The following is a 15,827-nucleotide window of genomic DNA, read 5'->3' as shown; positions in this document are numbered from 1 at the left end:
CGCACGCGGCTCGGGGGCAGGTGACGTCAGCCAGCGCCCCGGCTCCGGGTGCAGATTAGAGGCGGCGGCCGTGGGGGGCGGGGGCCGGGCTCCGCGCGGTGGCCCGGCGCCCTCTGCCCTCCCCTCTCGCCCGGGCCCCGGCTCTTAAAGGGGCCGCGCGGCCTCCGATCCCGCGCCTGGAACCCCACCTCCAGGAAGCCCTCCGGGCCCCAGCGCTCCGCCCCACCTGGAGACCCCCAGTTTCATCTTACACCCGCGGAGGGTCCAGTCGTCCGGGTCCCGAGCGCGAGCTTCCTCTCTCCACCGCCCTGGCAGGAGCTGCCCCCCACCCCACCCCACCCCCGGCAGTCTTTGTTCGTGCGGGGGCCTGCCGCGGGCAGCAGCTTCTCTAGCCCGGGGCGGGCACGAGCGCACCCCGCGAGCCCGGCCCAGGCGGCGCTTTACCTTAGGCATCCGCGCGTCCCCTCTCCACGAGCCCTGGCGGTGGGAGCCTGGGTCTGCATTTTACGGGGTAGGGGGGGTGGAGTGGGAAGCTCAGAGGCGAGAAGGTGTGCCTCTGGTCACACATATGAACTCTGGTGGGACGTGGCGGCCCCCTGGGCAGCACTGTACCCCCAGCCCCACCGATGACCTCCAGCCTTTGTCACTTCCAATTAGAAGTCCACCTTAAGCGGTGCTCTCGGGACCCGCCCTCGCAGGGTGCCCCCAGCCCGGTGAAGGTAGCTGAGGGTCCGCCCCAGCAGACCGCTGTTGGACAAGCCCTCGGCCGCTTGGACGCTGGTTGTCCAGAGCGGGAGCAAACATAGGTAATTACACCTCGGGCGGTGTCTGGCGGAAACACCCCGGGGCGGGGAGGGGAGCGTCCGGGAGGCCACCCCAGGATGGACAGACAGCGACTGGAGGCCGCGGAGGCGCAAGGACCACCGCAGGCTGCGAAGACCCCGTCCTTCCGCCGGCTCGGGGCAGCCGCGGGGCGGGGGGGGGGGGGGGGGAGGGGGGCATGTTTCGGGCATCTGTGTTGCGCCAGGTGTGTACTGAGCACTTGTGCCAGGCTCTGGGGGCCTCGCTCTGAGGAAGGGGAGAAAGACTTCTGCCCAGGGGGCCAAGGAACCCTGGGAGCTTTTGAAAGTGATAATTTTGGGGGGCATGTTGTGACCAGACGACCCAAACATTCCTTAACCCCCGTCCCCACGGCTGCCCAGTGGAGAGTGCGGGCGGGGCCTCCTCTAGCCCGTGGGGGCATCTCAGGGCTCTGAGAGGCTTCGGCCCCCCGGAGAGCACAGCTCTTTCGCCTGGAGGGGGTGATCTGAGAGGCCCCCTCAGCCGCGGCTGTTTGAATGAAGGGTCACAAAAATCCTTGCAGGAGACTGCTTTCTATACTCTCCTGGGACAGGTGGGCACTCGGGACCCTAGAGCTGCTAGTGCAGCTGGGGAAGGTCGTGATGGCCAGGGCCTCGGCTGGGCCCCCTCTTTCCCACTCTCAATTTTCCTGACCTCTGGCCTCAGAGCTTCGTCCACAGTAGTTGCTTAGTAAGTGCTTGGGGCCTCTCCCTTGTTAGCCTGAGCACTCAGGTGTGAGTATTTGTGTGTGTGTGTGTGTGTGTGTGTGGAGGAGAGTGTGTTCTTGCCTCCGAGCCAGCACTTAGGATAACAAACATCGTGGGGTGGGGTGCGGTGGGGTGGGGCTGTCCCCGGAGGAAGCACTGGCTAACTCCAGGGCTATCTGGGGCTGGGGCTGGGGCTGGTTTGAGGTCCTTCCTCTTTCCCTGCCCGAGGTGGAACCGAAGGAGTAAGGTGTTGCTGAGAGAAGCCCTGGCTGGAGGTGGACCCTGAACTCAGCGAGGTGCCCAGCCCAGTTGCACGGCCAGGTCAGGTCCGGAAGGAGTGTAGGGTGTGGCGGGGAGCTTGTTGCATTTGGGCTCATTCCGTGTCTGAAAAGTGGGGGAGGCTTGCTCCTGGGAGAGGGTAGGAAGGTTCAGGCTGAGCCCCCCAGCTGGCCGGGTCGCCTGAGCCCATATCAGAGGCCCTTGGGGAAGCATGGACAGAACCCAAAGGGGCCTGGGACCCTCAGGAGTGGGGGACAGGAGAACTGTCAGCTGGGCTGGGGGGACTCCTCGCTCTCTTGCTCCCTAGGCCGGATCCAGGATGAGCCCAGTAGAGAGGGCAAGGGAGGACCGTCCAAGTGGCTCCTCTTCTGCCCAGCCCAGGCGTGGTCAGCGCCTGCGTGTGGCCAAGGGCAGCTCCTGGCTCTGTCCTCGAGCAGGCGGCAGTAAACTGAGGGGAGGGGTGGTGTCCTGGTGCCCCTTCTGGGAGGGGGGCGGTGGTGTGCAGTTTCGCTGGCTGTGTCTGGCTGGGGGAGCGTGTTTGGGCCAGGGTTATTTCATTTTTTGGCCTCACCTGGCTACTTGAGGGATCTTAGTTGCCGCCACTAGGGACTGAACCCACGGCCTGGGCAGTGAGGGCAATAATCTTAATCGCTGGACCGCGGGGGAATTTCCAGTTCAGGATTATTTTATCATCCAAGGAGTCATTTCTCGTGTAAAACCTGGGGTTCTGCAAGGATGGTGCATTTGGGTAGGGCGGCACCCACTCTGGGGAGGACAGCGACCTCCAAGGTCACCAGGATGCTTAGCAGCATTCTTGGTTCTCTGCAATAGGGAGCGAGACCACCCTCCCCTCAAGCACCACCCGCGGAGGGCCAGAGGTCTAGGTGCGTTGCCTGGTGGGTGGCCCTTGCCGCTCAAGCCCCCAGACCCCGCAGGCTCAGGGAGGGGCGGCCAGCATCTCGGCGGGCGCGCAGCTTCGAAGGGGCAGGAGCGGCTTGGGAAGCTGGCTGCGGGCTGAAGGGACTCCTCGCGTGGGTTACAGCTCCCCAGCTGGCCCTCGGGATGGGGCGGCAGTGCCAGGCGGTCAATGTCCAAGTCGGGCAGGGCAGGGGATCGCGGCCGTGCCAGCCCGCACGTGCAGATGCCGCCTGGGGGTCCCCAGGTTGGAGCAGAGACCTGCGAGGGCCCCGGGAGGCGCCGTGGCCCCTAGGGGGCGGGTCGAGCCGGTCCGGCCCGGCGCGCTCACAGCCCCCCGCCCTCGAGGGACCCGCGCCCGCGGCGGGCAGGTGCGAGCGCGGTCGCTGCGGCCCGTGCGCTCCCCCTTCCGGCCGCCCTGAAAGCCGCTTTCGGCGCCAAAGGAAACGGAGCTCACCCGGCAGTGTTTCAGCTGATGACCCGTAGTAAACCTGTACCCGTGGCGTTACGTTTCCCACAACCTTTTTAAGCCAAGGTAGGGTTAGTACGACGCCCATCTCGGGTGTTCCAACAGCAGCTTTTGGCAGCTGCGCTGACCGCCCGGAACTAGTCCTAAAAATCCCCGGGGCGACCCTTCCCAGTCTCCCCTCACTTTCTGACCCATCCCGTCAGTGCTGCGGTTCTTGAATTTCGTACACGCGCGGGCAAGCGGTGTGCGTTCTTTCGTGTCTGACTTTTTTTTTTTTTTCACGCAACAAAGTACTTTGGAAGCTCGTCGCATCCCCGCTCCCACCGCCCGGTTGTAACTGTGCAGTTGTCTGTTGTGGGTGTGCGCGGATGCTTCAACCAGCTCTCCGTTTGCATGCGCGGGATCCTTTCCGTATCTTGGCTATTAAAAGCCGTGCAGTGAAGTGGCCTCCGGCTGCGCGCTGTTTCTCTTTGGCCGTGCTGGCTCTCGGGCGGCTGCTTGGGCCTTTCTCTGGTTGCAGCGAGCCGGGGCAGCTCTCCAGTCGCAATGTGCGGGCGTCTCACTGCGGCGGCTTCTCTTGTTGCAGAGCGCGGACTCTAGGTGCTGCGGCCTCAGTAGTTGCATCTCGAAAGCCCAGTGGGTGTGCTGCACACAGGGGCTCCGTTGCTCCTGGGCGTGTGAAATCTTCCTGGACCTGGGACTGAACCTGTGTCCCTGGCATTGATTGGCAGGGGATTCCTAACCCCTGGACCACCAGAGAAGCCCCTTCTATTTGCTTTTAATATCAGACTATTCACATTTCAGGCTATCTCCTTTCCTAGTATGTTATGACATTTTTGTAGTATGGTATAACAAACACCTAGCTGCGGGACCCAAGCATGTCAACCTTTTCTCCCATTTCGCTTCAGGTTGTAACACCACAGTGCAGACCCAGCGGGCTCTCTGAACCTCTCCCACCCCTCTGTCCGGAGGCAGAGCCACTCCAGAAGGCCAGTGTCTTCCTGGCTCTGCTTTTCTCACTTGGCTGCATGTGTAAGGCCCATGTACACCACGTGGTGTTATCTGTGCTGTAAAATATTCATGTGTGGAATCATCGCAGCCGCCTTCCTGCAGATTCCCTTCTCCTCCCACTGCCTCCGTGCATCTTTGTCGATGCGGGCGAGCCTGGTCCCTCCATCGCGGCTGCGGTGCAGGTCTGCCCTGGTGAACACATTTCTTCCGCTGCTCGTTCCGGTGTAGCAGCGCCGCCAGGAATATTCCAGCAGGGCCCTCCTAGCGCCAGGTGGGGTAGTCATGCAGACCAGCTGTGTCAGCGGCGCTGGCGAGTCTGTTAGAGACACACACTCTTTAGCTGTGCAGATTCTGAGGATTAGAATGTGAGCATGTCTGGGTGTCCATTACTCTGTCTACCGCAGTTGGCATGCTATCTTAAGTATCTGGAGGTGTTCACGCTTTTTTAAAAATGTTTTATTTACTTGGCTGTGTCGGATTGTAGCCGTGGCATGTGCGATCTAGCTCCCTGCCTAGGGATCAAACCCAGGCCCCTGCATTGGAAGCGCAGAGTCTTAGCCACTCGACCATCTGGGAAGTCCCTGAAGATATTCACTCCTGAAGACACTGGCCTTCTGCTTTCTTCCTGGAAAGGTTTCCAGTTACAGATTCGATTTCGTTAACACCTATAGGACTGCTCACACTTTATTTCTTATCTCAGGTGCGATCTAGTTGTGTTTTTCAGGACTTTGCTTATTTCGTCTGAAATTTGAAATTGTTCATGTAATTTATGCTTGTACCTAGTCATATTTTTCTCGTGTGCAGGGTATGTAGTGATGTACCTTTTCATTTCTGTTATTTGTAATGTATCTTTTCCTCTGTTTTTGGATCAGTATTGCTGGTGGTTTGTAAATTTTGTTAATCTTTATGAAGAGCAAACACTTGACTATGTTAATTTTCTCTGTCTTACATCTGATTTCACTTTCATTGATTTGTGCTCCCTTTTAATATTTGTTTTTATTTTATTTGTTTTATTATTTTCTTTCTTCTACCTTATTTCAGATTCAATCCTCTTTCCAGTTTCTTGAAAGTTTAGATAGCTGATTTTCACTTACTCTCCTTTTCTAATACATGTGTTTTGACCTATAGATTTTTCTCTGTTGTTCAGTCACTAAGTCATGTCCAACTCTTTGCAACCCCATGGACAGCAGCACGCCACGCTCCCCTGCCATCACCATCTCCCAGAGTTGGTCAAAGCCATGTCCATTGAGTTGGTGATGCCATCTAACCATCTCATCCTCTGTCACGGCCTTCTGCTCCTGTCCTCAGTCTTTCTCAGCATCAGGGTCTTTTCCAATGAGTCAGCTGTTCACATGAGGTGGCCAAAGTATTGGAGCTTCAGCATCAGTCCTTCCAGTGAATATTCACGGTTGATTTTCTTTAAGCATTGCTTAAGCTGTATCCAGCAGGTTTTGATGTCATATTTACATTATAAGGCAGTCCAAAATATCTTCCAATTTCCACTGTGATTTCTTAGGCTTCTGGGTTATTTTGAAAGCTAAGCCTTAGTTTCCAAACATTTGGGGACTTGAAGGCAGACATCTTTCTCTTACTGAGCCCGTGTCAAAGCGCATGCTCTGTCGCTCTATCAAAGCATAGACTCTGTATTATTTCAACGTATGTCAGTGAGGCCAAGTTGGCTGATCACACTCAGATCTCCAGTACATCATGAGAAACGCTGGGCTGGAAGAAGCACAGGCTGGAATCAAGATTGCCGGGAGAAATATCAATAACCTCAGATATGCAGATGACACCACCCTTATGGCAGAAAGTGAAGAGGAGCTCAAAAGCCTCCTGATGAAAACTAAGATCATGGCATCTGGTCCCATCACTTCATGGCAAATAGAGGGGGAAACAGTGGAAACAGTGTCAGACTTTATTTTGGGGGCTCCAAAATCACTGCAGATGGTGATTGCAGCCATGAAATTAAAAGACGCTTACTCCTTGGAAGGAAAGTTATGACCAACCTAGATAGCATATTCAAAAGCAGAGACATTACTTTGCCAACAAAGGTCCGTCTAGTCAAGGCTATGGTTTTTCCTGTGGTCATGTATGGATGTGAGAGTTGGACCGTGAAGAAAGCTGAGTGCCAAAGAATTAATGCTTTTGAACTGTGGTGTTGGAGAAGACTCTTGAGAGTCTCTCGGACTGCAAGGAGATCCAACCAGTCCATTCTAAAGGAGATCAGTCCTGGGTGTTCTTTGGAAGGAATGATGCTAAAGCTGAAACTCCAATACTTTGGCCACCTCATGCGAAGAGTTGACTCATTGGAAAAGACTCTGATGCTGGGAGGGATTGGGGGCAGGAGGAGAAGGGGACGACAGAGGATGAGATGGCTGGATGGCATCACCGACTCGATGGACGTGAGTTTAAGTGAACTCCGGGAGATGGTGATGGACAGGGAGGGCTGGCGTGCTGCGATTCATGGGGTTGCAAAGAGTCGGACACGACTGAGCGACTGAACTGAACTGAACTGAACTCCCTACTGACTTATCTCCTCGTTCCATCAGTTACTGAGCTGTATTGCAATAACAGTGAAAATTCTCAATTCTATTTGTGGATTTGTATTTTCCTTCTTTTAGTTTTGTCAACATTTCTTTATCTATTTTGAAGCTCTGTTATTTGGTTAATAGAAATTTAGGATTGTTTACTTTTTCGGTCTCATTGACTCTCTTAGCATCATGCAATGTGCTTTGTTCTTTCTCGTAAGAGTTTTGTCTTAAAGTCTACCTTGTCTGACACTAATATAGCTACACTTACTTTCTATAAAATTAGTGTTTGCATGATAGAGCCTTTTCCCATTTTTTTCTTTCTACCTTTCTGGGTTCCATTATTGAAAGTGTGTCTTTTGTAAATAGAATGCAGTTGAAAAATCTTTTAATTTTCCAATCTGACATTAGACTTTTATTGGAGTGTTTAGATTATTTGCACTGACTGTAATTTACTGATATTGTTGGGTTTAATTGCTGCTTTTATTTTCTATTTCTTTCATCTCTTGTTTTTTCGTTTATCTTGCCTTCTTTTGGATTCACCGAATTTTAATAATTCAGTTTATCTCTTCTATTAGCTTTTGAGTTATATGTTCATGTATTATGCTTTATTGACTATTCTGGAGATTAAATTTTACGTTCTTGAAGTCTCATGACTTCCTGAACAGGGAAAGAACTTCACAACTCTTTAATTCCATTTATCCTTCTACATTTTATTTCTGCAGATGTTAAAGGTCTCACAGGATGTTAGTGTATTGTTTAAAACAGTTATTTGTGTGTGTGTGCTTACCAACATTTTTACACTTGCCACTATCCTTTGCTCAATTCCCGATCCTCCATACTCTCATATGGAGTTATTTTTCTTCAGCCCGAAGAACTTCAGTATTTCTTGTGTTGTAGGTCTTCCAGTGACATCATCTTTCAGCTGAAAACAACTCTACTCCACTTACATTTTGGAGGATGTTTTCATCAGGTATAAAACTCCCAGCCGGGAGGTTTTCTTTCTCTCAGCTCTGTGAAGTGGCATCCCTTATCTTCTGGATCCCATCGCTGCTGTTTAAAGGTCAGCTCTCATTTCTATGATTGTTCCTTCAAAGATACTGTGTGCTTCTCCTGTTGCTGGGGCTGTTTTCTCTGTTTTCTTTTTCATGTTTATTTTTATTCACGTGGCTGTGCCAGGTCTCAGCTGCCACCAGCCCTGCTGGCGTTTCTTTCCTGGTCGAGTTCCTCCTTCAGGCTTATGCCGATGACCAGCCCTCACCCAGGCTGGCCAGTCACCTGAAGGAAGACACAGCGGCTGATGCTCGGTTTATCCGAGAAGAGCTTTCCCTCTCTGGAATCTATTTCATCTGGACCTCACTGCTTCCACAGTTCTCTGATGTCATATATATATTAGTGGATACATTCCACTTAAAAATATAAGTGACTAAATTGCGGTAAAACACATAAGATTTACTAACGTCTTTCTAAGTCTTTTAATTTTTATTCCATATTAGAGTTGACTTGTGTTTCTGTTGGTCGGTCAGTCGTGTCTGACTCTCTGTGACCCCTTGGACTGTAGCCCACCAGGCTCCTCTGTCCACGGAATTCTCCAGGCAAGAATACCGGAGTGGGCTGCCATTCCCTTCTCCATAGCTGATTTACAGTGTTGTGCTAATTTTAGTTGTAGAGCAAAGTGATTCAGTTATGCATATACATGGACCCATTCTTTTTCAGATTCTTTTCCTGGATAGATCATTACACAGTATCGAGCAGGGTTCCCTGTGCTTTGCAGCGAGTCCTTGTTAATTACCTATTTTGTATATAGCAGTGTATAGATGTTAATCACAACTCCTCATTTATCCCTTCCCCAGTCTTTTCCCTTTGGTAACCATACATTAACGCAAAATGATAGGATACTGAAAGAGGAACTCCCCAGGTCAGTAGGTGCCCAATATGCTACTGGAGATCAGTGGAGAAATAACTCCAGAAAGAATGAAGGGATGGAGCCAAACCAAAAACAATACCCAGCTGTGGATGTGACTGGTGATAGAGGCAAGGTCCGATGCTGTAAAGAGCAGTATTGCATAAGAACCTGGAATGTCAGGTCCATGAATCAAGGTAAACTGGAAGTGGTCAAACAAGAGATGGCAAGGGTGAACATCGACATTCTAGGAATCAGCAAACAAAAATGGACTGGAATGGGTGAATTTAACTCAGATGACCATTATATCTACTACTGTGGGCAAGAGTCCCTTAGAAGAAATGGAGTAGCCATCATGGTCAACAAAAGAGTCCGAAATGCAGTACTTGGATGCAATCTCAAAAACGACGGAATGATTTCTGTTTGTTTCCAAGGCAAACCATTCAATATCACAGTAATCTAAGCCTGTGCCCCAACCAGTAACACTGAAGAAGCTGAAGTTGAACGGTTCTATGAAGACCTACAAGACCTTTCAGAACTAACACCCCCAAAAGATGTCCTTTTCATTATAGGGGACTGGAATGCAAAAGTAGGAAGTCAAGAAACACCTGGAGTAACAGGCAAATTTGGCCTTGGCGTATGGAATTAAGCAGGGCAAAGGCTAATAGAGTTTTGCCAAGAGAACGCACTGGTCATAGCAAACACCCTCTTCCAACAACACAAGAGAAGACTCTACACATGGACATCACCAGATGGTCAACACCAAAATCAGATTGATTATATTCTATGCAGCCAAAGATGGAGAAGCTCTATACAGTCAGCAAAAACAAGACCAGGAGCTGACTGTGGCTCAGATCATGAACTCCTTATTGCCAAATTCAGACTTAAATTGAAGAAAGTAGGGAAAACCACTAGACCATTCAGGTATGACCTAAATCAAATCCCTTATGATTATACAGTGGAAGTGAGAAATAGATTTAAGGGCCTAGATCTGATAGATAGAGTGCCTGATGAACTATGGACTGAGGTTCGTGACATTGTACAGGAGACAGGGATCAAGACCATCCCCATGGGAAAGAAATGCAAAAAAAGCAAAATGGCTGTCTGGGGAGGCCTTACAAATAGCTGTGAAAAGAAGAGAGGCAAAAAGCAAAGGAGAAAGGGAAAGATATAAGCATCTGAATGCAGAGTTCCAAAGAATAGCAAGGAGAGATAAGAAAGCCTTCCTCAGCGATCAATGCAAAGAAATAGAGGAAAACAACAGAATGGGAAAGACTTAAGATCTCTTCAAGACAATTAGAGATACCAAGGGAACATTTCATGCAAAGATGGGCTTGATAAAGGACAGAAATGGTATGGACCTAACAGAAGCAGAAGATATTAAGAAGAGGTGGCAAGAATACACAGAAGAACTGTCCAAAAATATCTTCGAGACCCAAATAATCATAATGATGTGATCACTCATCTAGAGCCAAACATCCTGGAATATGAAGTCAAGTGGGCCTTAGAAAGCATCACTACAAACAAAGCTAGTGGAGGTGATGGAATTCCAGATGAGCTATTTCAAATCCTGAAATATGATGCTGTGAAAGTGTTTCACTCAATATGCCAGCAAATTCGGAAAACTCAGCAGTGGCCACAGGACTGGAAAAGGTCAGTTTTCATTCCAATCCCCAAGAAAGGCAATGCCAAAGAATGCTCAAACTACCACACAGTTGCACTCATCTCACATGCTAGTAAAGTAATGCTCAAAATTCTCCAAGCCAGGCTTCAGCAATACGTGAACCATGAACTTCAGATGTTCAAGCTGGTTTTAGAAAAGGCAGAGGAACCAGAGATCAAATTGCCAACATCCCCTGGATCATCGAAAAAGCAAGAGAGTTCAAGAAAAACATCTACTTCTGCTTTATTGACTATGCCAAAGCCTTTGACTGTGTGCATCACAATAAACTGTGGAAAATTCTGAAAGAGATTAGAATACCAGACCACCTGACCTGCCTCTTGAGAAACATGTATGCAGGTCAGGAAGCAACAGTTAGAACTGGACATGGAACAACAGACTGGTTCCAAATAGGAAAAGGAGTACGTCAAGGCTGTATATTGTCACCCTGCTTATTTAACTTCTATGCAGAGTACATCATGAGAAACACTGGACTGGAAGAAGCACAGGCTGGAATCAAGGTTGCCGGGAGAAATATCAATCACCTTTGATATGCAGATGACACCACCCTTATGGCAGAAAGCAAAGAAGAACTAAAGAGTCTCTTGACGAAAGTGAAAGAGGAGAGTGAAAAAGTTGGCTTAAAGCTCAACATTCAGAAAACTAAAATCATGGCATCTGGTTCCATCACTTCATGGCAAATAGATGGGGAAACAGTGGAAACAGTGTCAGACTTTATTTCGGGGGCTCCAAAGCCACTGCAGATGGTGATTGCAGCCATGAAATTAAAAGACGCTTGCTCCTTGGAAGGAAAGTTATGACCAACCTAGATAGCATATTGAAATGCAGAGACATTACTTTGCCAACAAAGGTCCGTCTAGTCAAGGCTATGGTTTTTCCTGTGGTCATGTATGGATGTGAGAGTTGGACTGTGAAGAAAGGAGGGCTGAAGAATTAATGCTTTTGAACTACGGTGTTGGAGAATACTCTTGAGAGTGCCTTGGACAGCAAGGAGATCCAACCAGTCCATTCTAAAGGAGATCAGTCCTGGGTGTTCTTTGGAAGGAATGATGCTAAAGCTGAAACTCCAGTACTTTGGCCACCTGATGTGAAGAGTTGACTCATTGGAAAAGACTCTGATGCTGGGAGGGATTAGGGGGCAGGAGGAGAAGGGGACGACAGAGGATGAGATGGCTGGATGGCATCACGGACTCGATGGACGTTGAGTCTGAGTGAACTCCGGGAGATGGTGATGGACAGGGCGGCCTGGCGTGCTGCGATTCATGGGGTTGCAAAGAGTCGGACAGGACTGAGTGACTGAACTGAACTGCACCGAACCATACATTTGCTTTCAAAGTCTGTGAGTCTGTTCCTGTTTTGTGAATAAGCGCATTTGTGTCATTTTGGGGGCTCCTACACATAAGTGAGACCGTGTGAGACTGTCTGAGCTGCTGTACTCAGTCTGATAATGTGCGGGTCCATCCATGTCGCTGCGAACGGCATGATTCCAGTCTTCCTTTATGGCTGAGTAACATTCCACTGTACATGTGTGCTGCAATGGAATCTTGTATGTGTGTACCATGGGCTTCCCAGGTGGCGCTAGTGGTAAAGAACCCACCTGCAGGAGCCGTAAGAAATGTGGGTTGGATCCCTGGGTCAGGAGGATCCCCGGAGGAGGGCATGGCAGCCGGCTCCAGTGTTCTTGCCTGGAGAATCCCATGGACAGAGGAGCCTGGCAGGCCACAGTCCGTCGTCACAGAGATGGATACTACTGAGGCGGCGTAGCGTAGCATGCATGTCCCACATCTTCTGTGCCCGTCCTCTGCTGGTAGACATTTCGGCAGCTTCCATGTCGTGGCTCTTGTGAATATTGCTACTGTGAGGACTGGGGTGTGTGTATCTCTTTGAATTGTGGTTTTCTCACAACGTACGCGCCGTGGTGGGATTGCTGGGTCATGTGGTAGCTCTATTTGTAGCTTTTGAAGGAACTTCCGTTCTGCTCTCCATGATGGTTGTCTAAAACTTACTGATGTCTTTTGACTTACGGGTTTTGCAGTTAATTTGGCCTTTTCCAGTTGCCAAAATGGGACTGTGGGCCTTCCGTACGTGTTACATCCCTTCCGGAAGCAGAAGCTTTGCTCTCTTTGTTTTTACACACCATCACAAGCCTTCACATTCCAGCGGGTAGGACTGTGGGCTCAGCATCAGCCTTTGTGGCTCTCAGTCCTGACTGCACAGCTCTGTAAGTGGGGACACAGGGAAGGCGTCACTGGTTTGTGGCTGCCCTGTAGGAGGTGGGATGAACCGTCTGCCCCCAAAGTGGCTCGGAGATCAGCCCTGATGACAGCAAGAGGGCAGGACAGTGTTTATGACTCACAGCGTGAGGCTCTGGGTGAGCGGGTCTGGGATGGCTTGAGTGGAGGGAGGGTGTGGCTTTGGTTTTCCCCCTGATCAGGGATCGGGCACACTGGGGCTGCTGCGGGCATTCTGGAGGTGCCCAGTGCCAGACCCACACAGGAGGGGCTTTGCTTTGGTCTGGCTGCTTCAGTCAACGCACTACTCAGCTCAGCACTGAGCCCGGGGTGCGTGCGGAACTCAGCGCCGGCCGGCACAGCGTAGTCCCGCCCCATGCAGCTGCTTTACCATTCATGGAGCATCTCCTGCGAGGAAGGTGCTGTCAGCAGCCCATCTTACTGGTGTGGACACTGAAGTCCAGGGAGGACAGGTGACTTGCTCAAGGCTGCTCAGCTAGCTGGCTGTGGAAAACACATACACGGCATTTGGGAGATGGGGATCACATTGGCTGAGGATGCTATGGGCGACTCAGGCAGGTGGGCTGTCAGCAGGTCCAGGAATGAGCATGGCCACAGGTGTAATTCTGACACACACCCTGCCCACCGCAGCAGAGGGCTGTAGACAGACAAACAGCGCAAACAGCGATGGGTTCTGGGACGAGTGGCTTTATTAGGTTAAGGGACAGAGAGATCTGAGTGGCAGAGCAGTGTCTGCTCAGATGTCCTCGCGGGAGCAGGTGCAGCTGGTCGGGGCTTGGCCCCGGCCATTCACTGATGCAGGTGGCTGGGGTGGTCTCCAGATGCTGGGAATGAGGCTTTGGAAGTCATCGTTGGACATAACTCCCATCGCATTTGACCGGAGGTCAAAAAAATGTTCATGCGTGGAAAGGGAGGAGGATGGGTGGCTTCACTGGAGCCCAGGACTCCTGACCAGGGATGGTGCTGGGTCTGGTAAGAATCCCTGCAAAACCGAAAATTAAATCTTGCGCTGGCAGCACACGGGGCCGCAGCAGCTGGACTGGGAGCCCCCACACGAGCCGCAGCCCGCTTTGCCACAGCTGGAGCAGGAGCAGGCTGGCACACAGCAGCACACGGGCACACAGCAGCTGGAGCCGCAGCCCCCACATGAGCTGCAGCCCCCCTTAGACCCCCCGCAGGAGCCGCAGCCCCCCTTAGACCCCCCACACGAGCCGCAGCCCCCCTTAGACCCCCCACACGAGCCGCAGCCCCCTTTGCCACAGCTGGAGCAGGAGCAGGCTGGCACACAGCTGCACACGGGCACACAGCAGCTGGAGCTGCAGCCCCCACATGAGCCGCAGCCCCCCTTAGACCCCCCACATGAGCTGCAGCCCCCCTTAGACCCCCCATACGAGCCGCAGCCCCCTTTGCCACAGCTGGAGCAGGAGCAGGCTGGCACACAGCAGCACGCGGGCCTGCAGCAGCAGATGGGCACACAGCAGCTGGAGCCACAGCCTCCACATGAGCCACAGCCCCCACAGCTGGAGCCGCAGCCGCCACAGCTGGAGCTGCAGCCCCCACAGCTGGAGCCGCAGCCGCCACAGCTGGAGCTGCAGCCTCCGGAACAGCCAGAGCAGCCCATGGTTCTGGTGGGTTGAGGGTGGAGTAGGTTAGAGGAGCAGGTGGAGAGAGAGAAGGGGCTCAGTGTGGGGCCTCGGGGGCCAGAGCCTTTATATACCTGTGCAGGCCAGGTGACAGCGGGGCACATGCTCCCTTCCTGGTTCCTGTTTGTGCCAAGTCTGGGACTTTTTTCTTGTTTTCCTCTGGATGTCAGCTCCTGAAGTAAGGCCCAGATATCATAAGCTGTTACTGGTCACTCATTGGGTCCAGTTCCCCTTGTTGAATCTGTGTCCAGACTTGAGGGAGACCCCCGAAGGTCCAGCCCATTCCTGAGACTAGTTGATGAAAAATGATGTCTTTTAGCTCTACAAAGGGTATAGATAACCACACAGGTGATGCGCATGGCTCTGTTTATCCACTGCTAAAGTTACAAGGAAGTGGAAGTGTTATTTGCTCAGTTGTGTCTGACTCTTTGCAACCTCATGGACTGTGGCCCCAGGCTCCTCCACTGACTTATCCCCTTTTACTAGTTATTGGACATTTTGTCTCTTTTTGTCGCTATTTCAAACAATACTGCACTTTTCTTGTCCAAAGCTCAGTGCCTGTTGGATTGAAAAAAGTGAAAGTGTTAGTTGCTCAGTCAGGACTGACTCTTGGAGGATCCATGGACGGTAGCCCACCAGGCTCCTCTGTCCATGAAATTTTCCCAGCAAGAATACTGGAGTGGGCTGCCATTCCCTCTCCAGGGGATATTCCCCACCTAGGGATTGAACACAGGTCTCCTGCATTGCAGGCGACTTCTTTACCATCTGAACCACCAGGGAAACCCAAGATTAGAGTTTTAGGAATCTACCTGGAATTAAATTTTGGACATTTTTTGAAGTCAGGGTTTCATTTTCTAATTTTTTTCCAATACCAAGGTCTTCCCCGTAGGCTGCAATGTCCAATCGTCACATCAATTCGAGGAAATGCTTCTAACATTTCACTGTTACATGAAATACTGGTTGTGAGTTTTTGGTGCAGATTTCTGACAGATTAAGGGATGCTCCTTTTAGTCCGGCGATTTTCCATTTGTCTTCAGTGGATGCCGAAGTTCGTTGAATATTTCTGCAGCTGTTGTAGTGGCTGGAAGTTTTCTCCTTTGATTAGCATGGTGAATTTTAGGATTGATTTAAAATGTAAATAGTCCTTGCGTTCCTGAACATGGTTACAGCTTTCACAGTCTGTTATTACTGGATTGGTTCTGCTCACGGAGTTTTTATGCCTAGTTCGTAAACAAGAGTGGTTTCCATTTTCCCAGACACCCCTGCCCCGCTTTTGGTGTCGGGCTCACACCAGCCTGGGGGCAGGGGGGATGGGTGTGTCCCACATCTTCTCCTGGCTGGAGAGGTCTGTTGCGTGAGGAGTTACTCATCGCTTGCTCGTTTGGTAGAACCTGTTTGTGAAGCGGTGTGCGTCTCATGTGAGTGTCCGGAGGGTGACGTTTCACTCGTGTTTATGTGGCTGAGATATCCTTGGGTGTCTGTCTCTTCTTACGACAAGGTCGTCACAAATCCAAGCTTTTCTCATTTATTGGCAGGTGCTTTTGCATCGGCGTCTGCTGTTTGATAACTGCTGGGTCTGTCGATGTGCTGTTCTGGGTC

At 51.2% G+C, this 15,827-nt stretch overlaps 1 protein-coding gene across 1 annotated transcript in view; it reads left to right on the top strand.

The window, feature by feature from the left end:
• The first annotated feature begins 13,542 nt into the window (after positions 1-13,542).
• Positions 13,543-15,827, top strand: part of LOC128068603 (uncharacterized) — a 19,921-nt gene continuing 17,636 nt past the window's right edge. Inside the window, exons 1-2 of the mRNA XM_052661711.1 lie at positions 13,543-13,557; positions 13,602-14,213. Coding sequence (XP_052517671.1) covers positions 13,543-13,557; positions 13,602-14,213 — 627 coding nt within the window. The remainder of the gene's footprint in view (positions 13,558-13,601; positions 14,214-15,827) is intronic.

This window comes from Budorcas taxicolor, chromosome 25, assembly GCF_023091745.1.
Source record: "Budorcas taxicolor isolate Tak-1 chromosome 25, Takin1.1, whole genome shotgun sequence".
Classification (NCBI taxonomy): Eukaryota; Metazoa; Chordata; class Mammalia; order Artiodactyla; family Bovidae; genus Budorcas; species Budorcas taxicolor.
The sequence above is the reverse complement of the archived record's forward strand: the minus strand, read 5'-3'. Positions and strand labels throughout refer to the sequence as shown.